At 48.0% G+C, this 27,127-nt stretch overlaps 1 protein-coding gene across 2 annotated transcripts in view; it reads right to left on the bottom strand.

Moving 5' to 3' along the window:
- Window positions 1–27,127, bottom strand: part of LOC139276084 (serine/threonine-protein kinase H1-like) — a 162,641-nt gene that overhangs the window by 75,577 nt on the left and 59,937 nt on the right. The window contains exon 3 of one of the 2 annotated variants that reach the window (XM_070893551.1): window positions 18,811–18,933. The exons of the other annotated variant lie outside the window; for it this stretch is intronic. Coding sequence (XP_070749652.1) covers window positions 18,811–18,933 — 123 coding nt within the window. The remainder of the gene's footprint in view (window positions 1–18,810; window positions 18,934–27,127) is intronic. 2 annotated transcript variants of the gene reach the window in all.

The raw sequence follows: 27,127 nt of genomic DNA, 5'->3' as shown, positions 1-27,127 counted from the left end.
TCCCTTGATAGCCACGGTTGAGCCACCTTCCTTTTTTTATTTTTACGCCAGACAGGGATGTACAATTGTTGTAGTTCATCCATGCGGTCTCTAAATGTCTGCCATTGCCCATCCACTGTCAACCCCTTTAGTATCATTCGCCAATCTATCCTAGCCAATTCAGGCCACATACCTTCAAAGTTACCCTTCTTTAAGTTCTGGACCATGGTCTCTGAATTAACTGTTTCATTCTCCATCCTAATGTAGAATTCCACCATATTATGGTCACTCTGCCCCAAGGGGCCTCGCACAACGAGATTACTAATTAATCCTCTCTCATTACACAACACCCAGTCTAAGATGGCCTTCCCCCTAGTTGGTTCCTCGACATATTGGTCTCGAAAACCATCCCTTATGCACTCCAGGAAATCCTCCGCCACCGTATTGCTTCCAGTTTGGTTAGCCCAATCTATGTGCATATTAAAGTCGCCCATTATAACTGCTGCACCTTTATTGCATGCACCCCTAATTTCCTGTTTGATGCCCTCCCCAACATCACTACTACTGTTTGGAGGTCTGTACACAACTCCCACTAATGTTTTTTGCCCTTTGGTGTTCTGCAGCTCTACCCATATAGATTCCACCTCATCCAAGCTAATGTCCTTCCTAACTATTGCATTAATCTCCTCTTTAACCAGCAATGCTACCCCACCTACTTTTCCTTTTATTCTATCCTTCCTGAATGTTGAATACCCTTGGATGTTGAGTTCCCAGCCCTGATCATCCTGGAGCCACGTCTCTGTAATCCCAATCACATCATATCTGTTAACATCTATTTGCACAGTTAATTCATCCACCTTATTACGGATACTCCTTGCATTAAGACACAAAGCCTTCATGATGGCCAAGCTGTGCAACATGCAGCACACCACAATTAATTTGGAAACCTGTTGATGAGAGTATTCAAGTCTGCCTCCAGGGCGGTCCAGGCTACACAGTGTAGGAGATGGCCTATCTCTGTCAGCACTTCCTTTCTGAAGTGCAGTCTTCTCACACACTGCTCCTCAGAGAGCTCGAGGTATGAGCGTTGGTGCCTGTAAACCCGTGGGGGGTAAGCCCTCCTCCCCAGATGTCTTCCACCTCTCCACATCCGTGGGCCAAGAGCCCTTCTTCTAACTTGATGCCACCTGGCAATAGCATGGAGCATGATACGCTGGCGAATTAGTAATACCCCCATTAAATTCTCTCACTGAAGTTGTAACGTCACTGGGCTCAATTTTTCCCAAAGCTTTTTTCTGGCGTACTTGCAAAGTTATGCACGTCTTTTGGGGGCCGAAGTACGGCAAAAAAAAATCGTCTAAGTTTCCCCGTTGGATTTCTTCATTTTGGCGTGGCCTAACCTGTCGTTTAGTTTTGGGGGTGGAGCTTTGATCTGCGCTAAAAAGATCGGGCTGCCATGTTAACCAGACACAATGCGAGCTGAGGCTGCAAAGTGAAACATACAGCCTGCTCGCAACACATTAAAACACATTGCATCAATTTAAAAACACACAGAAATATATTGCAGCAACTTACCTCGAATGCCCCCAGCCAAAGGTCCAGTCCGGTCCCAAATGGCTTCCCTGGTCCGCCGCCTGAATTGGTCCCCCGGCCTTTCTCCCTCCCTCCCTCTCTCTTCCCCCCTGTCCGGGCATCTGCTGCGCTGAGTTATTTATTTGCACTGATTTTCTTAACTCTCCAGAAGGTTTATCTGCAGAGGCCACATACGCCGGCCTAAGCAGAACTGGAGTAACTCTTGAGTTGGCCAAACTTTCCTAAATAGCCAGAATAGGCGCGGGTGGCAGGTTACGCCCCCTTTGGCTGAAAAAAGAACTAACCTAAAAAGTCGTAACTAATAAATTAAGCTGGTGCAAATTGATTGGGGAAACTTTTTTTTAAACTTAGGCCAAGAAAAGCAGCCTGCTCCAAAAAAATGGCGCAGATCACTGGGGAAAATTGAGCCCACTGTAATGGCAGATAAAACTGCCGCTTTCCAGTCGGAGCTTGACGCAGCGTGCTGTGAGCAACCGGTGCAGTCAATGTGACCTGCGATGTAAGATCCTCCTCCCTCCATTTAAAAACGCCACCAATACCGCCTGCTGCACCCTGGGAATGCCTGGTTTTTCAGACGTTTCCTGGAGCGGGCATTTAATGAGGTGTCAGGGCCGAATTTTGCATCCGGGACACTAGCAGAGCGTGGCACGACTACTGACATCATGATCTCAGTGAAACTAGAGGGCGGAGTGGTAAGTTTCTGCAAACCATGAGCCGAATTTGCCGGCCGGTTGGTAAAAGCTGGATGCCCGCTGTAATGCCTAGAAACACCCTTTACCGCCTCTCTGAGGCGCTGAGACGCAAGCGAGCCAAAAATCCAGCCCCTTATTTTAATATGCAAAAGAGCTATCTACTGTTTCTGATTGCCTCTTTTGATACCTATATCAATGTAGTAGGTGGCGCACTTCCGGCGTGGAATGTGCCCGTACACACTTCCCGTCATTTAGGATGCTTTACACTTGAAAAACAAGTGCAGCATCATCGAATTTTAAGGCTATTATATTGAATAAATAATCATAATACAACTTACATTTCTATACTGCTCTTTGGTGTCAGTTGTGTCAGTGAGAGATTATCTGGTAATTATCCCATTGTTGTTTGTGGGAGCTTGCTGTGCGGAAATTGGCTGCCGAGTTTCCCACATTACAAGAGTGACCACACTCCAAAAGTACTTCATTGGCTGTAAAGCGCTTTGAGATGTCTGGTGGTCATGAAAGGCGCTATATAAATTCAAGTCTTTCATTCATATACAGAAATACATTACAAGAGCACTTGACAGGATGTTGAGCAAAAGGGGACAAAGAGAAGATAGGTAATTGGAGGCAATGAGGCACAGTTGAAAAGAAGGATCTTTAAGAGGCTTTTGAAAGTGGGAGAGACGTGAGAAGGTGCAGGTGCTGAAAGAGGGAGCTTAAGAGCGCAGATGTATAGTGGCTAATGGGAGTAGGAAATGAGAACTAATAATTGGAATGTGTGTACAGGGATATACAACTAGAAGAAATCATCAGGGTAAATGGGGCAAGGCCCATTTGTAGGTGAGGACAAGGATCATAAAACCGATTCCAAGTATAATATACCCCTTTTGGAAGTAAGATGGCTGGAATTGGCCCACACCAGGTGATCCAACTCATTTTACAACTCTGAATGCAGAAATATTTACATTTTAATCCTCAAGGAACCCCTGGTTGAGGTTTCAGCTCTGGTGAAGGTGAACTGGTATTACTGTCCAACCACTTATGACTGACTATCTGAAACCAAAAAATGACCTATTGAAACCATAACCCTCACACAGCACATGGATCCACATGAACTGATTGGACTGATAAAAAAAATGAAGCTCATTGAAGCTTAGCGATACATTTTTAAACTAAAATTGACTGCCACCATCAGTAACTATTGTGGCCAGTGGAGCAAACAAGAAGTCAATACCTCAAAAGGGATGCACAGAAGGCCAGAATTGGAGGAATAAAGGACATAGGAGAGGATGTAAGTTGAAGAAGGTGTGAAGTCATGGAGACATTTAAGGATGAGGATTTTAAGTTCAATCTATTGGGGAACAGGGAACCAGAATATATTAGCAAGAAATGGTTGATAGACAAATGGGACTTAATATGGGATGGGATGCAGATGGCAAAGTTCTGAATGAGGAGTGGAGGATGGGAGGCCAGTAAAGAGGATATTGGGGAAATCGCTTTAGAAGCACGGATAAGGGTTCTGGTGGTAGTGGACGTGAAGTTGAGAGGAAGGTGAATGAAAGCAGTCTTGGTGATAGATGGTATATGGGGTTTGAAGTTCATCTCTGGGCTAAGGATTTGCATAGTTTTACGCAGTCTGGCAAGGGAACAGAGTTTATCGAAGAGTTGGGAATAAATGCTTCAGTCTTTCTATAGTTCCGCCGGAGGAAATTATGACCCCTCTCTATCTCTGCAATCTCCTCCAGCCCTATAACACTCCAAGGTATCTGTGCTCCTCCAATTTTGGCCTCTTGAGCATCCCTGATTTTAGCTTTCAGCCTTCAGCTGCCAAGGCCCTAAGCTCTGGAATTCCCTCCCTAAATCTCTCTACCTGTCTTATCTCCTTTAAGACTCTCCTTAAAACCTACCTCTTTGATCAAGTTTTTGGTCATCTGCCCTAATAGCTCCTTACAAAGCTTGGTATCAAATTTTGTTTTGATAATGTGAAACACTCCTGTGAAACACCTTGGGACGTTTTACTTCGTGAACAGTGCTATATAAATACAAGTTGTTGTTGTAATAAAGTGAGACAGGCAGTCTGGCAGCACAGAGGTGGTGGTTGTGGGGTCAAGGGAAGTGGTGGAGAAATGGGGCTGTTTCAGCAGAATACAAATGAAAGCTGATCCCATATCTGCAGATGATGTCACCAAGGAGCAATATTTACATCACGAAGAAAAAGGATAAAACTCTGATGGTGACTGCGCAGGAGAACAAAGAGAAGCCATTGGGACAGTTAGGACTGGAATCATACAAGGGTAACAATGAATAGAAATATCCAAGCCAACTTTATTTGTTTTATATTTCACAGGATCGTCTATTGCCCAAAAATATTTAAATGTTTTTCTTTTTAACATAGTTGCTGAGATTATTCCCATGCACAGCCTAGCTTGCAAATTGATTTGGTTGAATTTATGATTTATAGAAGTGAAATGGTAGAGCTACATAGTGAACTTTGTGTCAAGCAACAGTTTAGCTCAATGCTCTATCTTAAATGTTAAAGTTATAATTGTTACCAAGTCGTACTTTAAAAAGTCTGATGCTGTAATAGTTAAGAGAATCAGGTGGACAAAAAGGTTATAAAATTCACTTGATGTAATCATTTTCTTTAAATTATTAATAAGCTACAGGAAGCCTTACATCATGGAGGCCTTTTCCATAAATCAGCAGGCGGTCTAACCTTGGCATTGATACATGTCCCCTGCAGGGTTGCATGCAATTTGAAGGCATTGTGTGCAGAAACACAGCAGCAGAGCATGCAAGAGACTGCCTTTTGACCGAATGGTAATAGGAATGCTGATTAAAACAATGCACTATTTTTGGCAGACAATAGCAGCAGAACTATCATTGACTGAACCATGAAACCAATTGCTGGAGGACAAAGAAAACAACAGATTCTTGAAAGCTGAAGAAAGTAGTACAATTTCTTCAGAAGATTCATAAGAACATAAGAAATAGGAACAGGAGTAGGCCATTTGGTCCCTCGAGCCTGCTCCGCCATTCAATAAGATCATGGCTGATCTGATCATGGACTCAGCTCCACTTCCCTGCCCGCTCCCCATAACCCCTTATCCCCTTATCATTTAAGAAAATATCTGTTTCTGTCTTAAATTTATTCAATGTCCCAGCTTCCACAACTCTCTGAGGCAGCGAATTCCACAGATTTACAACCCTTTGAGAGAAGAAATTTCTCCTCATCTCAGTTTTAAATGGGCGGCCCCTTATTCTAAGATCATGCCCTCTAGTTCTAGTCTCCCCCATCAGTGGAAACATCCTCTCTGCATCCACCTTGTCAAGCCTCATAATGTTATACGTTTCGTTAAGATCACCTCTCATTCTTCTGAATTCCAATGAGTAGAGGCCCAACCTACTCAACCTTTCCTCATAAATCAACCCCCTCATCCCCGGAATCAACCTAGTGAACCTTCTCTGAACTGCCTCCAAAGCAAGTATATCCTTTCGTAAATATGGAAACCAAAACTGCATGCAGTATTCCAGGTGTGGCTTCACCAATACCTTATATAGCTGTAGCAAGACTTCCCTGCTTTTATACTCCATCCTCTTTGCAATAAAGGCCAAGATACCATTGGCCTTCCTGATCACTTGCTGTACCTGCATACTATCCTTTTGTGTTTCATGCACAAGTACCCCCAGGTCCCGCTGTATTGTGGCACTTTGTGATCTTTCTCCATTTAAATAATAACTTGCTGTTTGATTTTTTTCTGCCAAAGTGCATAACCTCACACTTTCCAACATTATACTCCATCTGTCAAATTTTTGCCCACTCACTTAGCCTGTCTATGTCTTTTGCAGATTTTTTGTGTCCTCCTCACACATTGCTTTTCCTCCCATCTTTATATCGTCAGCAAACTTGGCTACGTTACACTCAGTCCCTTCTTCCAAGTCATTAACATAGATTGCAAATAGTTAGGGTCCCAGCACTGATCCCTGCAGCACCCCACTAGTTACTAGTTGCCAACCCGAGAATGAACCATTTATCCCGACTCTCTGTTCTCTGTTAGGTAGCCAATCCTCTATCCATGCTAATATATTACTCCCAACCCCGTGAACTTTTATCTTGTGCAGCAAACTTTTATGTGGCACCTTGTCAAATGCCTTCTGGAAGTCCAAATACACCACATCCACTGGTTCCCCTTTATCCACCCTGTTCGTTACATCCTCAAAGAACTTCAGCAAATTTGTCAAACATGACTTCCCTTTCATAAATCCATGCTGACTCTGCCTGACCTCATTTTAGATGCTCCAAATAGAAATACTCAATATGTGAAAATTTTCATTAAAATATCCAAACATAATTAAGAAGATATCTGAGAACTAGCTGAAGATCATTTGTAAAAGAAAAAGTTTTTAATTTCCAATTTTTCATTAAAATGAGAGCATCTCCCTTCGTGTTGTTCATAGTCTGCAGATTGGGCTGCAAGTAGGGGTAGGGGCTGGCGGGGGTTGGAGATTGGATGAAGAGTGGATATTGGGAAAGTGGGCAACTGAGCAGCTACATGTCGAATCAGGCAGGCAATGGGAAGGGAGCATCAGTGGGTGCTGTGTGTTGGCACCACAGCTGATGCTGAAAGGGGAGAGCGAGAGTCTGATGGTGAGACAGCCTGGTTAGGCAAGCCATGATGGCAGATATCATTCAGGATGAGATGTAATTAAAAAAATTATGGGGCCGAAATTGGCCTCTTGTGCGCCTGCCATCCGGGACACAAAATGTTTTTAGCCTGGGAGAACAGCGCTCCCCCCACCCACCCCACATGCCGCGGAATTGGGCAGGGGTTTTGTGAAGGTGCTACGAGGTAGTGCCTTGCTCCTGCCGGCAGCGCCCCACTTGGCTGCGCGTGCAACTGATGATGTTATTGCCGCACGCAGCGCACTGATACCGCCTCAGGAGTAAATATTGGCCGCGCACCTTTGCTTACCAACTGGTGGTGACAACGACAGCTTCAGCTGTCAAGTTGGAATCAGGAGTCGGCTGGAGCAATGCTATTTAAAGGCGCAATCTTGAAAAAAAAATGTTGTTGGCCATTACTCTTTGCAGCTTGCTAACACATAGGCCGAGTGGCTGGTGGGCAGACCGCAACGATTTTGACTCCAAGGATTGTTCTGCCTCCTAACTATTCCCCATGTATCATTCAGGGCAGATTTCAAATCACAACATTTTGTTTCATGTTGGCACTCGACCTCCTGCTCCAGCATCACCATTGGAGGCTTCTTAGGCAAAGACAAATGCAGAGAGAAAGGCGTAGAGAAAGGCAGGTGGAAGGACATGGGGCAAGACAGGGAGCAGCGCAGGGAGCGGCGCAGGGAGCAAGGCAGAAACATTTGGCCAGAGGGAATATGCCCAACAGGGCTGGCAACAGGAGACCTTACCTTCCTAGGGTATTCTGGCAGCAGTTCCCCTACATCAATTTCACTGAGGAACAGTGTGTTCGAAGGCTGCGCTTCAGCAAGGCTGTGGTCACAGAGCTCTGCCATCTGCTGCAACCGGACCTCGAGGCTCAGACCAGGGCGAGGACGACTCTTTCAGCAGTAGTCAAGGTCATATCGCGCTCAATTTCTACCAATGGATCCTACCAGCGAGCGACAGGAGACATCTCCAGTTTGGCATCCATTGCTCCATCTGCGAGGTCACAGATGCTCTGTATAGGAAGAGGAGGGACTTCATCACCTTCCCCTTGACCAGAGCGAAGCAGCACAAGCGTGCATGTGGGTTTGGCAGGATAGTGGGCTTCCCCATGGTGCAAGGTGCCATTGACTGCATCTACGTTGTTTTGCGGATGCCTCATAACAATCCTGAGGTATTCCATAACTGCAAAGACTTCCACTCATTGAATGTGCAGCTGGTGTGGGAACACTCATGCAGAATCATCACCATCAATGCTCTCTATCCTGGCAGCAGCCACTATGCCTTCATCCTGCACCAGATCGGTGTGCCAGCTCTGTTCCAAGCTCGCGGTTGGCTGCTCGGAGACAAGGGTTATCTGCTCTCCAGCTGGCTCATGACTCCCCTCCGCAATCCCACCACTCCTGCCCATCACTCATACAATGACAGCCATGCCGCCACCAGGAACATCACTGAGCAGACAATCGGAGTGCTCAAGCAATGGTTGCGCTGCCTTGACCGCTCAGGTGGAGTCCTCCGATACTCGGCTGAGCGGGTATCCCTATTCATCAAAGTCTGCTGCATGCTGCACAATCTCGCCATCATGAGGGCACAGCAATTGCTCCCAGGCATAGCTGCACCACCTCTGGAGGAGAAAGAGGAGGAGCAGGAGGAGAATCAAGAGGAGGAGGAGGAACAGGAGGTGGAGGAGGAACAAGAGCAGCAACAACAGCGATAGAGCAGGCAATGAGTCCATAGCGATTCTGCAAGGGAGGTCCGCGACTACCTCATCAGAGTTTGGGTCCAGTGAATTACATCCCACCTCCCGGTTCCTCTGGACATGCTCATAACCACTTCCATTTTCCCTTCCATTCCAAAGCCGCAAAATTGAAATGAGAGACAACAGCAAACAATAAACATTCTAATCCAAATTTATATCACACCAACAAATGCTTACATAATGTATTTACTCATCACACTTGGGCATTTCCTTATATCCCCTCCTTGTTTTAACTAATCTAGTGCTCCTCCGCAGTGTGTCCCCTGTGGCTGCAGCACGGCTGATCGAGGGCTCCTGTGTGTCAGGGCCAGAGACTACAGATGGCCTTGCAGGATGCCCTCGACCAGCTCTGGGCCTGGAAGGAGGTTGCACCACCTCAGGTTTGGCAGCGGCAGTCTAGGCGAAAGGCAGCCACAAGTGCAATAGTGGCAGTGGTGGGATCAGAAATGCTGTCATCCTGCGAAAGGTCAGCAGGTTCTTGCATGAGAGCAGTCTGAGCTTCCATACCACCAACCATCGTCTGCATTACAGCACTAAGGCATTGAGTTGCTTACGCCTGTGCTGCAATGGAAGCTGCCACATCACCTATATTACGCATCATGAGGTCTGGATCCGTACGGTCTCTCTGGGAGTCCACCATCGTCTGCACACTGGCAATGATGGGCTCCATGGTGTGCACAGAACTGTGTGCAATGCTGGAGGCAGACTGCTCCAAGCGCCATACCACTGCCAACAGGCTCTCGGCAGCCTTGCCATTGCACTTATGATGTCAGAGTACATGGCCATCATCCTTTTTGTGAATTCCTCCCCATCGAGGTCCTGATCTGAGTCCTGTGGTGCAGAACTCGCCCTCCTGGGAGATGGCTCCCGAGGTTCCCTTTCTCCTTGGCCTTGCTGCAGCCCGCTAGTCCCCGGCTCATCACCCAGTGCAGACCCCTCTACTAGCCTAACCTCTAAGGAATGCGTAGTGCCAGTATCTGAGCTGGTGCCTGCGGGGGAGAGAAACAATAGCGCAGTGCTCGACTCCTCCTCCTCCTCTTGTTCTTCCTCCTCTTCTTCTCCCTCCAGAATGTCTTGGGGAGGGGGGGCTCAGGTGCAGGATGGACAGACTTTTCATGGTTATCTGAAAGCATAAATGGCACAAGATTTGCATTAAGGTGAGGGCAGTGGGGCAGGAATGGAGCAAGGAGTGGAGACAGTATTGGGAGTTGGAAAGTGATAATGCCTTCTGGTGTGGCAGGGGGGAAGTGGTATGAGAAAAGGAAAGGGGATAAATATACCGTTGTTGCCCCCGGCGGGGTTGACGTCTCCGCCGGTCACGGCGCCCAACACCTGCGGGCCAATAAGTCCCAGCACTTGCTCAAGGTCAGACAGCAGCCGCAGGTCAGGTTCTCCTTCTCTAGTCCTTTGCTGCTCCCATCTGTTATGTGCCATCTTGGCCTGCAAAAGAAAAGAACTCATGTGAGTAAGAGTCCAGCTATATATGTAGAAGATATGCCTACCGTGGTTGAATAGCTGTGAATGTGTGAGTGCGAGTGTTTGCAGATGCTTGGTGGTGGAGTGGTGTGGAACTGGTGGTTTGCACAGTGTGTGCAGACAGAGGTTGAGAGGCTAGTATGGAGGAGGTGTGTAAGCTTGTGATCACCTTCACTACCCGACATAGGTCATTGAATTTTTTTACAGCACTGGGTGAGGCTTCTTTGCACCACTGTGCTGGTCGGTATCTCCTGGGCCACCTCTTGCCACATGGCCTGGAAAACCTGCAGAGATGGTCTCCTTCCCGATGCAGGGAACAGCGTTTGCTCCTGGTCTCCAGTGCCCCCACCAATGCCTCCAGAGCCACATCGTTGAATCTTGTATCACTCTCCCTTGAAGGGGGATCACCAGCAGCCATTTCACAATCTTTCTCAGGTCCAGAGATCACTGACTGAAGTTCAGCAATGCTGAATATGAGCAGCAGCAGGTTCAAATGACCTGCCCTTTAAGAACCAGATGGAGCTGGAATCAAGGATTGAAGGCTGATTGCTGAGCTTGGGTAAGTGGCTGTGAATAGCGCCCCTGCAGCACCCAGCTGATGCCATTCACGCCTCATTTACTGCCCCCACACCCCGCCATGCCCTTCACTCCTGGGGCAAAAACGCCTAATTTCACACAATTTGGCAAGACATTTCACCGAGAGCTAAATTTTCTAAAAGTAAAAAATTACCACCCCAAACGGTGCACTACCAAATTTCGCCCTCTACATTTCTTAATTTCAGAAGAAAGACTTGCATTTATCATCATCATCATAGGCGGTCCCTCGAAACGAGGATGACTTGCTTCCACGCCAAAAAAAAGGATGAGTTCACAGATGTTTCGAATGAAGAACCTGAACTACATCTTGAAGGGTGGAAGATGCCTGTGCGTGGATTTTTTTAACATGTGGTGGCCGTTGCACACCAGCCACCACACGGGCTTGACAGAGCTAGGTCTTGGTCCAGTGGCAAGGGTTATCCAAGACAACTGGAGACCAACTCTGCTGCACGGACCTAGTGCGCACACATATCGCAGTGTGGGCTGGCCTGTGCTGCCCTTGGGCCCCTGGCCCCGAACTCACACCTCTCCTAGGCCCTGATCACATCCCTCCACAGTCTCTTGTCGCTCCTTCGCCTCTCTCGCCGCTCCTGCTGCAATCACCGATCTGGACCTTGCTAACATCACTCTTCGCTGCCGTTGCTCTCCTGCACCAGCTCGCGCTGTACCTTGTAGTGGCATGCCTCCACGCTGTCCAGGGGCCGCTGCACACCGCTCCTTTTATGGCCCCGACCTGCCGCTGATGGTTTCTCGCAGGTCAGGGCCGCCATGCTCCATTTATATAACGCCTTTCACCACCTCAGTATGTCCTAAAGCTTTTTGCAACCAATGACGTATGTTTGAATTGTGGTCACTGTTGTATTGTAGGAAACGCAACAGCCAATTTGTGTACATCAAGGGCACACAAGCAATGTGATAATGACCAGATAATCTGTTTTAGTTATGTTGGTTGAGGAATAAATATTGGCCAGGACACTGGGGAGAACTTCCCTGCTCTTCTTCGAATTAATGCCATGGGATCTCTTATGTCCTCCATAGGGTGGATGGGGCCTTGGTTTAACGTTTCATCCAAAACATAGCGCATCCGACAGTGCAGCACTCCCTCAGTACTGCACTAGAGTGGCAGCCTAGATTTTGGTCTTTGGAGTGGACTTGAAACCACAAACCTCTAACTCAGAGAAACAAGTGCTACCACAGAGCCACACCTGACAGCAGTATGTTGCTTGTTAATTTATAAATATTAATGAAATTAAGGCATTAAATAATGTTATAATCTCTTATGGGTCATGAAACTCCCAAGGTTGCAGTATTACGTGATCGGTTCAGTCACAAAAATGGCTAATGAGAAACTATACTGCAAACACCAATAACTGTCCTTTTGAAAACCAGGAACATGGGAACTCCTGACATTGGGGGTTCCCAGCCAAGCCTGTTCTCTCCTGTAGAAAGCCAAGATCTAACATGTTTGGCTCCCAGCATATTTTCCGGCCTTCCTGCCATTGTCCCACTACATGAGAGTACTGGATGGTTATCCCTTATGTTTCAAATCTGATAAAGAAATAAGCATTGCTTGATTTAGTTCTCGAAATGAAGTGGGGTAAATAAATGATAGAACAATTGGGAACTAATGATGCTGAAGACTATGATTTTTTAAATATATAAAAATATAAAAAATACACAAATTTACTGGATTTCTTTGAGGAAATGACAGATCTTACTGACAATGGAAATTCTGTGGAAGTGATATTTGTAGATTTCACCAGAGCTTTTATTATCATGCCACGTAAGCAATTAGATCCAAATATTGGCAGGCATGGAATAGAGGTAGATTTAAAATTGACTAGATGAGAGAAAGCACTGGGATTGGAGTTTCAGGATGACAAGGGGTTGCTGGAAAAGTGCGAAGGGATCAGTGGTCGGACCATTGCTATTTATGGTGTACGCATAGTCTTTGACCTTACATTGTTAACCGCGAGGGACTATGGAGCCTCCTCCTTCCTTTCGGCTGCCCCCAAAAGTTTGTCGCCATCCTCCACCTGCTCCACAGCGATATGCAAGCCGTGATCCTGACCAATGGATCAACCACAGACCCAATCCACATCCGGACTGGAGTCAAGCAGGACTGCGTCATCGCGCCAACCCTTTTCTCGATCTTCCTTGTTGCAATGCTCCACCTCACACTCAACAACCTCCCCGCTGGAGTGGAACTAAACTATAGAACCAGTGGGAACCTGTTCAACTTTTGTTGCCTCCAGGCCAGATCCAAGACTGTCCCATCCTCTGTCGTCGAACTACAGTATGCGGATGACGCTTGCGTCTGTGCACATACAGAGGCTGAACTCGAAGTCATAGTCAATATCTTCACCGAGCCATACGAAAGCATGGGACTGACACTAAACATCTGTAAGACAAAGGTCCTCCACCAACCTGACCCCGCCACACAGCACTGCCCCCCCAGTCATCAAGATCCACGGTGCGGCCCTAGACAACGTGGACTATTTTCCATACCTCGGGAGCCTATTATCAGCAAGGGCAGACATCGCCGATGAGGTTCAACATCGCCTCCAGTGCGCCAGTGCAGCCTTCGGCTACCTGAGGAAAAGAGTGTTCGAAGATCAGGCCCTCAAATCTGGCACCAAGCTTATGGTCTACAGGGCTGTAGTAATACCCGTCCTCCTGTATGGCTCAGAGACATGGACCATATATAGTAGACACCTCAAATCACTGGAGAAATACCACCAACGATGTCTCCACAAGATCTTGCAAATCCCCTGGGAGGACAGGCGCACCAATGTTAGTGTTCTCGATCAGGCCAACATCCCCAGCATCTGACCACACTCGACCAGCTCCATTGGGCAGGTCACATTGTTCACATGCCTGACACAAGACTCCCAAAGCAAGCGCTCTACTCGGAACTCCTACACGGCAAACAAGCCCCAGGTGGGCAGAGGAAACATTTCAAGGACACCCTCAAAGCCTCCTTGAGAAAATGCAACATCCCCACACACACCTGAGAGTCCCTGGCCAAACACCGCCCTAAGTGGAGGAAGAGCATCTGGGAGGGCGCTGAGCATCTTGAGTCTCGTCGCCGAGAGCATGCAGAAAGCAAGCGCAGGCAGCAGAAGGAACGTGCGGCAAACCAGACTCCCACCCACCCTTTCCTTCAATGACTGTCTGTCCCACTTGTGACAGAGACTGTAATTCCTGTATTGGACTGTTCAGTCAACTAAGAATTCACTTTTAAAGTGGAATCAAGTCTTCCTCGATTTCGAGCGACTGCCTATGATGATGATGATGGTTCCAAATTGCAGGGGAATAAGCAAACCAAAGAGATCTGGATAGGTTGTGTAGGTGGGCTAATGAGTGGTGAATGCCATTTAATGTGAACAACTAATGAGACTCGGGAAAGGAACAGTGAAAATATAAACTAAATAGCTCCAGGCTACAGGTCTAATTGAAACACACAAGATTCTGAGAGGGCTTGACAACATAGATGCAGAGAGGCCGTTTCCCTTGGCTGAAGATCGTGGGCATTGTCTCAGGATAAGACGTCGGCCTTTTAGGAATGAGATAAGGAGAAATTTATTCACTCAGAGGGTTGTGAGGAATTCTCTACCCCGGAGGGCTGAGGATGCTGACTTATTGAATATATTCAAGGCTGAGACCGATAGATATTTGGACTCAGAGAAATAAGGGATGTGGATCAGGTGGGAAAGTGGAGTTGAGGTTGGAGATCAGCCATGGTCATTGAATGGCGGAGTAGGCTCGAGAGGCCGTATGGCCTACTCCTGCACCTACTTCTTATGTTCTTTCTTAGGTCACAACACAGGGGAGAGATTTGGGAGTACAGGTATTGCCAAGCTCAGTAAAGTCAATAGGGCAATGCACAGCAGCAGTAAGGAAAGTTAATCTTGGAATGTATGGCCAGATGGACAGAGCAGAAATCCCAGAATGTGATAATGAATTAGGCACTGTTATAGCCACACCTGGGGCTAGATTTTATACTTTTGTGCATATCGCCAAAATGGGCGTTATTTCCGGCATGGGCGGTAAAAATGGGTTTTCAGATCGCCGGCTTCTCGCCCATTCTCAAAGCACCTAGTCTCCATTTTTGAAATTTGGCGTTACCGCGAGCGATGTGAAATGGGTGGTAGCATTTAATCTCTGACCTTCTGCCATAAAGTCTCGCCGTCCTTAGCAATGGCATGGCAACGCTCGATTCCCGCGATTCAGGAGGTCAAGGATCATCATGGAATGAGCAGAAGAGGAGACAGAGAGGGAGCTGAGATGGATTGAATGTGTGTGTGGGTGTGGTGTGGCTGCTTTGGGAGGAAGGAGGGAGAGTTTAGAGCTTTAGAGCAAGTAGGTAAGTAAACAAAAATTAGCTGTAACCAACCACATATTTCCCGAATTTGGCCTATAATGGAGGGTGAGGAGGAGGCATCATAGTACGCTGTGGAGACTATTGCTGGCGAGAGCAGTGAGGTGGGAGAGGAGCATAATGGAGGGCGCAAAAGGGCGAGGAGGTTCTTGGACGAGGCAAATGCCTCCCTTCTGCAGGAGGTTGAGATACGCTGGTTGATTTGACACAGGGGGAGCGTGGGAAGCCCACCCCAAAGGCCTACCAGAAGCTATGGACCGAGACAGTAGAAGTGGTCTCGTCAGCAACCAATGAGGTGCGTGAGGGCAACCAAAGCCGCAAACGATGGAACGATCTTGTGGGATCCGAAAGAGTAAGCATTACATTTATTTACACGTACTTATGTATTTATATAATTTGATTTTTAACAGTCATGAGTGACTATCAGCAGATGTGAGGTATTTCACTTTTAACGGGAATGTTGTACTCAAAGCCTGAGGTCATGGTGTACATCTTTAGGTAAAGAATGATAATTATCATAATATTCATGATTACATCAATTGGTTATGTCTTGTATCAGTCTCTGTGACAGCACCTAGCAATGATATCACGCAATGATCTCACGCCATGTTGTCCTGTCACTTTTACAGAAGAAGCTATCGACGATGAGGTCTGTGCAGAGGCGAACGGGTGGGTGGCCACCAGTCCCCAGCGACATCACTGAGATGGAGGAGCGGGTGCTTGCACTCATGGGGAAGCACACCCGGACCGCCACTGAAACATCTGCAGACCTTGAAGTGAAGCCACGTGAGTAAAGCTTACACCATTGCGTGATGTAAAGTCTATAGATGCCACACCAACTCATATCAGAACAATCATATATGATGGATGATTTCTAAAATTGTCCTAGAAATAATGCTGGCCTAATGAAAATCATTGCAATGCAAATGTGTTGATGGTCATGTAATGTGATGTCTGCGATGATTTTGATAGCTGCGGTGCTTTTGTCATGCATATGCTGTGTGTAGCGCTGGACTCACCTTGTGACCCGAGCACCCCCTTCTCCTCTAATACCCTCATTTGTATTTTGTAGCTCAGCCAGCAGCGCGGCCCCAGGCAAGTCCACAGAGGCCAGAAGGTGGGGGCGTGGGGCCCGACTCTCCGGACGATCCAACATCTGGAGCTGAGGAGCTCCGATTCTCGCGCGTCAATCCACTGGGTCTGTTCTCTACGGATGAGAGTGCGGACTTTGAGAAAGCTGCATCACCACGCACCAGAAGCCATTCCACCCCAAGGCCATCTAGTGCTCCTCTGGTCATTCCCGCCTCCACTCTGGAGCACCTCGCCACAGGGCACCCCATTTGTCCCCAGGACGGCACCGACCATGCGGAGGCTTCGTGGACGTGGCAGGTTTGGTCCACGAGCGCCACATGAGAGCGGAGAAATGGTACAGTTGTCCAGGAGGACTGTAGACATTGGTCGCAGCTCATCGAAGCATTGAGGAGAATATTCCGACAGCTGGCCACAATGACTGAGTACATTTCGCGGATGGCAGAGACCCTGGATACGATAGCCAGGAACACTGCTGGCACAGGCCTCCCAGTGGTCCCAGAGCGCGGCACTCCACCCCTAGGTTCCACATCACCACTGTGAACACAATATGAGAGGAAGGACCAAAATCCTGCTTCTGCATCAGAGAATGTTCCCCCCTCGGCAGCCCCCCGCTCCCGTAACCGTGCAACCACCACCTCTGCCTTCATCCCCCTCAATGAGACATCGCCTGAGGAGTTCCTCGGCCAAGCGCCATGGAGCACGGCGAGAAAGGGGTAGAGGTGGGGAGAAGAAGGGGAGGGAGTGAAGGAAAGTGAGATGCATGTCTACAGGTGATGGCTGTGTTATATCTCCCTCTGGGTGTATGCAATTTGTTGTAATGTATGGGGGGAGGGGACCACCCTCCTGCTTTGCCTTTGTATTCTGTGTTGCTGGAGATGTTGAACATTTGATTGATATCAATGGTGGAACAAGTGGGGTGTGGGCAGAGGTTGGGTGTTTTTGCCCGTGATACTTATGATTTCAAACCAATGTTGGTATAAAATGTTTTTTATTGAACATAACCTTGTTGCGCATTGTCTCAGATAACTGGACCGTTACACACTGGTGATTCCTTAACATGAAAGGGTTAAATAAAACTTAACTGCAATCAACGTAAACTTTAACTGGCACCAAAGTGATGGGCACCATTGATGTCTGAGCTGCACACACACAGCAGTGTGTCAGCGTTGTCGTTCATAGCAACGTTCTTTCAGGCAAATCGTTCAGGTATCAGCTCCTCACATAAGAGTCTTGCAGCTATATAGCCACCACGGGCCCTTTCCTGCGGTCTGGAGGGTGCCGTGAGCATGGTTGTATAGCAAGCCTGATTGTCTGGCCCTAGGTCAGCGTCCAACCCCTCATCGTCCTCTTCCTCTCTCTCCTGAGGTGGAGCATCAGTCCCTTCTGGTAATTCTTGGCCCCTCCTGATAGCCAGGTTGTGCAGCATGGAGCATGTTGTGTATGTATAACATAAGTATACTCCCTGTACACTCAATGTACAGTTACATAAGATTACTGGATGTACCTTCACACTGTATACACTATGCTTGTACCACCAGAGGGTACAACTGGTGGAGACCGAGGGGTCACTTGTACATTACAGGTAACCAGGTATGAAAGGGAGCTCACCTTACTGTACCCTCATTCAGGAGCTGTACTAAATGGACTAAGGTCACCACAGTTCAAGTACAATACCTCGCCTCGTGGAGTCATTACTAGAGTGCTTACAGATACAACAACTGGCGACGAGATTACGAATTCCCACGTGAAAATGGCTAACCTTGGCACGTTTCAACAATTCACCAATGACGAAGATTGGGAGGCCTTTGTGGAAAGGCTCGAACACTTCTTTATTGCAAATGACTTGGCGGGAGACAACCCGACCTCGCTGGCTGATAAGCGCAGAGTTATCCTGCTCACCAGTTATGGGCCCACCGTCTATGGCCTCATCAGGGACTTACTAGCCCCAGCGAAGACAATGACCAAAACATATGTGGAGCTTGTAACGATGATACAGGAACAACTCAAACCTAAAGAGAGCATCCTCACAGCCAGGCACTGGTTCGACAGCCACCGGCGGCCCATAGGCCAAGCAATCGCGAAATGTACTGCAGACCTCAGACGATTGGCTACACCGTGTGATTTTGGCGACCACCTCACCGAAGCGCTGTGGGACATCTTCATTATTGGAATCGGCCACGAGGGCCTCCTCCACAAGCTGCTCTCTGTGGACACCACGGTCACCCTGCAGAAGGCAATTAACGTGAGCCAGGCGTTCATGGCCTCGGCCTGCGATTCCAAGCGGATGACTCACCCCCAGGTCTCTAACCCGGCAAGTACTGTGAACCGACTGGCGCCTTTTAGAGGCAAGGCTGCTGCAAGCAGTCTCTCTCAGGGAAGAGAGAACAGAACCCTGAGTCCTGCAACCCCGAGTCCGCCACATGAGACCAACTGGCTAACCCCATGCTGGCACTGTGGAGGAAACCACAGGGCCCACCAGTGCCGCTAAAAAGACTATACATGCAAGGGCTGTAACAAGAAGGGCCACCTCCAGCGAATGTGCAAGAGAAATCGTACTCACCGAGTCGATGAAGAGTTGGCCGATCATCCGGACTCCAGCGACGATGAAGAGAGAGTACATGAGGCAGCTCAGCCCCATGATGAGGGGTACGGAATGTTTACCTGCACCATCGAAAATTCCCTGCTGAAAATAGAAGTCAAAATCAATGATGTTCCAGTCACGATGGAGGTGGACACAGGGCCGAGCTAGTCATTGATGAATCAGGCGGCCTTTGAGAAACTCTGGGACAACCCAATCGAACGACCTACAATGATCCTGATCCAAGTGAAGCTGCTCACCTACACAAACGACACCATCCCAGTCATTGGCAGCATGGATGTCCAGGTGTCCTATGACGGCGCGATGCACAAGTTACCTTTGTGGATCATTACTGGGGATGGTCCAACGCTGTTACGAAGAAAATGGATGAAAAAGATCCATTGGAGCTGGGAAAACCTCCAACCTCCAGTGATTGATGTCCTCCATGGACCCGAAGTTGGATCCAGCACAGCACCTGAAAAACCAGCCGCTCAAGTCAATTGCGTGGAGACGACCCAGACCACTCAACCCAACTGCGAGATGATCCAGCCAAATTGACCCGACCTCACCTTCCAGGCGCCAGTGGCAGGACTCTGGAGGAAGAAAATCGGTGCAGAAGGCAACTTCCCTGCTTCCGTGGCAGAACCTGGGGAGAAAAGGATCACCACAGCCTACCTCGTGGAGAGAAAGAAGATGGCGCATGAACCACGAGGTGAAGCCCCTGAAGTAAAGATGGCGCCGGCCAGACCACGAGGGGCAGCATTGATGGAGCAACACGTGATGCCGAGCAGCGAACCGGATTGGGGTAAAGATTGCAAGGCCCTCTTAAAGGACACCGGCAACTCATCACAATTAAAGGGATAGTTCCACTCTTTATACAGCGATGCCAGTGATACATACGTAAGAGATGTAACTGACAAATTCAAGTTTGTAAATGTAACTAACCATGGCAAGTTGGGTGCTTGCAGTCGGAACCAATGTGTTGTGAGAGTAAATGAAGTGATGATGTGTGATGCCGGGATTTACATGCATGCCGACAAAACAAAAGACAATCTCCCGTATGAAGCACCCAGGTCCAGCGGGCTACCCGACCATGTAGCCTGCGCCTCCGGGACCAATGTGATGCCCCAGAGAGCGTGGTGGCCACACACAGAGGGAGTTTACCAGCTGCAGGGCCAGCGATCAGCGGACGGCAAAGGGACCACTACCAGTAACCTGCCCCTGATCGGCTCTACCTCTCTGGCCACCAGGGCCAGTACCGGGAGCAAGAGGCTAGCACCCTCCAGCTTTCCCAACGGGACCTGGGATGACTAGGCTCCCACTATCGTTGAAGGGCAGCAAAGAGACACCGCAGTCCTCAAAGGAGGACAGGGAGGCCACACACTCCTGTGGCTCTGCCCACCACTCAGCAATTGCAAAGGCCCTGAGGCTCAGCCAGGTGTGCAATCCGAGCCCACCCATCTGGCAGTGGGCACAGCGCCGCCATCAGGCAACCTGGACACAGTCCGGTCGCTCTGGAACTAGTGCCCTCACCCACCTGTACCTACACAACCCAGGGGCAGGACTGCGATACCAAGTATGTACCTTACCTGTAAAATGTACTTGTTCCACTACTGCAGAACCCAAACCGTGATGTAATTAATCCCATTCTTTTTTGTTCTTTCTTTCTGTACATATATGCACATGCAGGTGTTGAGCCACACACATAGAAACATAGAAAGATAGAAATTTACCGCGCAGAAGGAGGCCATTTTGGCCCATCGTGTCTGCGCCGGCTGACAAAGAGCCACACGGCCCTTGGTCAGCAGCCCTAAAGGTTACATATAAACCTATGAACAATGACAGAAAGGCAAAGAGCACCCAGCCCAACCAGTCCACCTCACCACAACTGCAACACCCCTTATACTGAAACATTCTACACTCCACCCCAACTGGAGCCATGTGATCTCCTTGGAAAGGCAAAAACCAGAGAAAAACCAAGGCCAATTTAGGGAGAAAAAATCTGGGAAAATTCCTCTCCGACCCATCCAGGCGATCGAAACTAATCCAGAGTTCACCCTGGCCGTATTCTATTCCCTGCAGTACTTACCACTATATCTGCTCTGTTTAACCAAATGGTCTATGTATGGTGGGGGAGTGGGTGGGGGGGGAATGGATGTATGTAGCCATGGACACACATGGATCACACCCAGAACCCACTCAACCCCCATTGCAACCTCAAACCGTCCACTGCTGACCATTTCCCAATGTTGTGACAATAAGGACTTGGGGGTCAACAGGGAGAGAGCCTAGCCAAAGCATAGACAAGGTACAAGGGCTTTGGGCACTCAAGTCTAGGGCCAGAGCACACAATGCAAAGGCCAGTGGCACAAGACTTAGGGGAGAGTGATGTTATTATGTATGTACAACATAAGTATACTTCCTGTACACTCAATGTACAGTTACATAAGACTACTGGATGTACCTTCACACTGTATACACTATGCTTGTACCACTAGAGGGTGCAACTGGTGGAGACCTCGAGGCCACCTGTACACGACAGGTAACCAGGTATAAAAGGGAGCTCACCAAGCTGTACCCTCACTCAGGAGCTGTATTAAATGGACTAAGGTCACCACAGTTCAAGTACAATACCTTACCTTGCGGAGTCATTACTAGAGTGCTTACAGATACAACACAGCACACGACCATGAATTTACCTACTTGCTCAGGGTTGTATTGTAGCTTCCCTCCTGAGTGGTCTAGACATCTGAAGCGCTGCTTAAGCACAATTATTGTTTTGTGGACCACATTGCGTGTGTCTCTGTGGCTCTGGTTGTATCGCTTCTCGGCCTCGATGTGAGTGTAACGCAGGGGGGTCATCAGCCAGGTGGCTAGGCCATATCGGTTATCACCAAGCATCCAGCATTGTCCTTGTGGCTGACTCTTAAAGATGTCAGAGACAGCACTCTCACGCAGGATGTGAACCTCATCGAAGCTGCCCGGACATTTGGCATTCACTGCCATTCTGATCTGGTTGTGGTCGACAATTAGTTGGACCTTTAGGGAGTGAAATCCTTTCCGGTTACGAAAAAGCTCTGGGTCCTGAGAAAGTGGCCGCATGGCGATGTGAGTGCACTATGTTGCTCCCTGCACCCTGGGGAACTTAGACATGCTCCAGCCCTGTCAGTCTGAGCCTCCGTGGTCATGGGGAAGCTGATAAAGTCCATCCTTCTCGCGTACAGGGCCTCAGTGACTTGTCTAATGCAGCAATGGGTTGCATGGTGAGATCGAGGGCAAATCTCGACCGCGGAGGCCCAAAAGGAACCGGACGCGTAGACAGACAGTGCTGTGGTGACCTTGACCTCGACCGACACCGATGTCCTGATGGCAGGCTGCATATGTGGCCTGATGAGCTCACATATTTCATTCATCACCATCTTGTGGAAGCACAATCTCCGAAGGCAGTTGTGGTCGGACATGTCGAGGTAAGACCTCTTTTCCGTGTACTTGCGGGATGTGTATGGTCTGGCCCTCCTCCTCATTCTTGCACGTCTTAAATTGAGCACATAATGATGTGCATCACACATTGAGCCATCTGCACTCTGCAGCATCTGCGTGTTAATTGATGCAGGCTGAGAAATGGCTGGCCCCATTGCAATGAAAGTACAATAGCAATTGATCAGAAGTAATCATTTCCTCACTAAAATACACCTACAGTAAAGCCCCAATAGTCCAGAGTCTGAAAATACATCTGTTGAGATGGTCACTTCACCTGAGAAGAGTCAATCCAAACTCCCCTGAAGTTGAAGCAGCCTGCGATTTAAAAAATGGCAGCCACACCGCTGACTTTAGTTCAGAATAGTTCCACTTGTTCTGGGTGTTTTTTTGGGCGAGTGATATTGTGGCAATATGTGTGCGAGATGGTGAAAGTGACACTGGGCGATCTCCTGGGCATTAGTTTCGCCAAATGTGCTCTTGGCGACAAAAAAAAATGGGTGGGCGGTATTACTTTTTCCCAGCGTTACGCACTCGACGTTAATTCCGTGCGGAAAGTAACGCTGGCCGATATTATGGACGTTGATTTCGCCCATTCTGATGATCCCACCCAAAAAAAGTGGGCGGGCGGTATTACTTTTTCCCGGTTTTACGCACATGGGGAAAGTTATGTTTGGCGATAAGTTTCCGAAAAATGCCCGGCAGTTTCCATTTTGTGGCTAACTGGGCAAGATATGGGCGTTATACATCATTTCAGCGGTAAAATGGGCATTAAGTGGGCATTAAGCATGGAAAAAAAGTGGAAAATCTAGCCCCTGGAGTACTGTGTGCATGTCTGGTTTATTACTACATTTACAATATCCAGGCTTTCGAGGTAGCTATCTGGCTATCAGATGGATATCTTGCTGATAGATATTTAGGTAGATACCTAGCTAAGAAACAGATATCTAGCTGAAGCATCTGAGGTATGGGAAGACCTGGGATTGTTTACTTTGAAGAAGTGTCAGAGGAGATATTATGCAAGTATTCAAGATTCTAAAGGGAATATATAAATTGAACCCCAATAAAAGGTTTGAGCCTGCAATAAACTTTAGAACCATGCTTATAAGATGGAAGATGCACAGTTTAAATTTAACTACTTTATGCAGAGGGTTGTGGTTGTGTGGAACAGGCTGCCCAGCAGGCAGTGGAGGTAGTTGGTGCAATAACATTTAATGGAGAATTAGCTAGATATTTGAGGGAGTGGGCAATTGAGAAGTATTAGTATTTGAGATTGTTCAGATAGATTACAGAGCTTTCTGGTCTCGTACATTCAACAACAATAACAATAACTTGTATTTATATAGTGCCTTTAATGTAGTGAAACGTCCCAAGGAGTATTATGAGATAAAAAATTTGACACTGAGCCGCATCAGTAGAAATTAGTGCAGGTGACCAAAAGCTTGGTCAAAGATGTAGGTTTTAAGGAGCGTCTTGAAGGAGGAAAGAAAGGTAGAGAGGTGGAGAAGTTTAGGCAGGAAGTTCCAGAGCTTGGGGTCTAGGCAACAGAAGTCATGGCCACCAATAGTTGAGCGATTATAATCAGGGATGCTCAAGAGGGCAGAATTAGAGGAGCACAGATATCTCGGGGGGTTGTGGGGCTGGAGGAGATTACAGAGATAGGAAGGGGCAACACCATGAAGGCATTTGAAAACAAGGATTAGAATTTTGAAATCGAGACATTTCTTAATCGGAAACTAAGTAGGTCAGCGAGCACAGGGGTGATGGGTGAGCGGGTCTTGGTATGAGTTAGGACATGGGCAGCCAAGTTTTGGATCACCGGCAGCTTACTTAGGGTAGAATGTGGGAGGCTAGCCAGAAGTGCATTTGAATAGTCACGTCTAGAGGTAACAAAGGCATGAATGAAGGCTTCAGCAGCAGTTAAGCTGAGGCAAGGGTGGAGATGGGTGATGTTACAGAGGTGGAAATAGGCGGTCTTAGTTATGCTGCGGATATGTGGTCGAAAGCTAATTTCAGGATCAAATATGGACACCAAGGTTGTGAACAGTCTGGTTCACAGAATCATAAATGTTATACGCCTCAATGAGGTCCACCCTCAGCCTCCTCTTTTCCAAGGAAAACAAACCCAGCTTATCCAATCTGTCCTCATAGCTAACATCCTTGGTAAATCTCCTCTGTACACTCTCCAGTGCAATCACAACCTTCCTGTAATGCGATGACCAGAACTGCACACAGTACTGTAGCTGTGGTCTAACTAGTGTTTTATACAGTTTAAGCATAACCTCCCTGCTCTTGTATTCTATGCCTCGGCTCATAAAGGCAAGCATTCTGTATGCCTTCTTAGTCGCCTTGTCTACCTGGCCTTCTACCTTTGGGGATCTGTGACATGCACTCCAAGGTCCCTTTGTTCCTCTACACTGCTCAGTGTCCTACCATTTAATGTGTATTCCCTTGCCTTGCTAGCCCTTCCCAAATTTGCCACTGTTCTCCCCACCTGACCAGTTGATTGATATCTTCCTGCAGTCTCAGACAGAAGTTGAGGAGAGAGATGGAGTCAGTGGCTAGGGAATGGAGTTTTTGGCGGGGACCGAAAACAATGGCTTCGGTCTTCCCAATATTCAATTGGAGAAAATTTCTGCTCATCCAGAACTGGATGTTGGACAAGCGTTCTGACAATTTAAAGAACGTGGAGGGGTTGAGAGAAATGGTAGTGAGGAAGAATTGGGTGTCATCAGCGTATATGTGGAAACTGACGCTGTGTTTTCGGATGATGTCGCCAATGGGCAACATGTAGATGAGAAATAGGAGGCAGGCCAAGGATAGATCCTCGGGAGACACCAGAGGTTGCGATGTGTGGGCAGGAAGAGAAACCATTGCAGTTGATTCTCTGGCTACGATTAGATAGATAAGAATGGAACCAGGCAAGTGTAGTCCCACCCAGCTGGACAAAGGTGGAGAGGTGTTGGAAACGGATAGAGTGGTCAACCATGTCCAAAACTGCAGACAAGTCAAAAAGGACGAGGAGGGATAATGTGCCTTTGCCACAGTGACAAAGGATGCCATTTGTGACTTTTATGAGAGCCATTTTGGTACTGTGGCAGGCGCAGAAACCGGATTGGAGGGATTCAAACATGGAATTGCGGGAAAGATGGGCACAGATTTGGGAGGCGAATGGAGAGGTAAGGGAGGTTGGAGATGGGGTGGTAGTTTGCAAGGACGGAGGTGTCGAGGGTTGGTTTTTTGAGAGGTGTGATGACGGCAGATTTGTGGGAAAGGGGGAGAGTACCTGAGGAGAGAGAACCGTTAACAATGTCAGCTCACATGGGAGCCAGAAAAGGAAGTTGGTGGTCAACAGCTTGGAGAGAGTACTAGGGTCTAGGGAGGAGGAAGAGAGTCTCATGGACAGGATGAGCTTGGAAAGATCATGAGGAGAGGTTGGAGAGAAACTGGAGAAAACTGTGAGGTCAGGGCTAGGGCAGGGGACTTCCTTAGAGGAATTTTGGCCTGGTGGGCTAGGGGAAGGAAGGGAAGAGACAGAGACAGCCGAACGGATGGGCTCAATCTTAGAGACAAAGACATCCATGAGCTCCTCACACTTATTGTCGGAGGTGAGGGTGAAGACTGGGGAGAGGGGTTTAAAAAGACGGTTAGCAGTGGAGAATAGAAGCCGGACTTTATCTTTACATTCCAGAATGATTCTGGAATAATGAGCGATTTTGGCAAACGAGAGCAGGATCTGATGGTGCTTTATGTTGTCCAGCCAGATCTGGCGGTGAATGGCTAAACCAGTTGTCCGCTATATCCGTTCAAGTCTATGTCCCTTGGACTTGACGGAGCGAAAATTAGGGGCAACGGCCAAGGTGAGAGAGAGTAATTGTTTTAACAGGTACTAGGGCATCAAAGGTGGTGGTGAGGGTGTGATTCCTATATATTCCTATTGCTTGATGTGATCTGTCAGCTCAGTCAGTCCGCAAAAGGCATGTATTAATGTAAAAAAATTCCAAGATATCAAATCTGACCAGCAATAACTATTGTCCTTCTTTGTTTCATAATTTTAAATTCGAACACAGTTTGCTTGCATGATATTCTCAGGAAGTTCCTTAAAAGCCCAGCTGATTCTGTGACTTCAATTTGACAGCACACAAAATATTTTACTGATAGTCTTTCAATCTTAGGAACCAGTCTGACCACAACTTGTTAATTCAGTTTACATTCAATGGGCTCAAGTTTCGGACCCCGCTCGAACGGCGCACATTGGAGAGGCCCGCCTAATTTGTAGAACTGAAAAAGCGCCAAATACTTACCTCGCGATTCTCCGATATTTGTAGGTCTGTTTCCAGCTCGGTGCAGCGCAGCAGGAGCTGCTGGGGGCGGAGCTACAGCCCTGCGCCAAAAACAGTGCCGGCAGCTGTGCGCATGCGCAGTGGAGGCTGTGCGCGTGCGCAGTCACTCCTGGTCCTCCCAGCGCGTCCTGTCTCCGAGCGACGACGCTATCCCTGGCCGAAGGAACGTCGCCCCTACTCTGGACTGAGTGGCCTGACAGCCCTTACCTCGGCGGCGGCGGGGCCCACCCGCCCGGCATCATGCTGGAGGCGGGCCGCGCCCGAAGTCTTCTGGGTGCAGGATGAAGCTGTAAAGCTTTTATGGAACCAGGTTCCGAGCCTCCAGGAGTGGCAGATGTCCATGATCCAGAAACTGAATGTAGACTGCACTCTGACACAAAAGAACCCACTCTCACACAACATCCATCTGAATGCACAACACAGTCCTTTCTCTTAAATAGCCACCTAACCCCCCCCCCCTTCCAGACAAGATACTCACT

This window comes from Pristiophorus japonicus, chromosome 1, assembly GCF_044704955.1.
Source record: "Pristiophorus japonicus isolate sPriJap1 chromosome 1, sPriJap1.hap1, whole genome shotgun sequence".
Taxonomy (NCBI): Eukaryota; Metazoa; Chordata; class Chondrichthyes; family Pristiophoridae; genus Pristiophorus; species Pristiophorus japonicus.
Note: the sequence above shows the minus strand (reverse complement) of the source record. Positions and strands in the feature narration are given on the sequence as shown.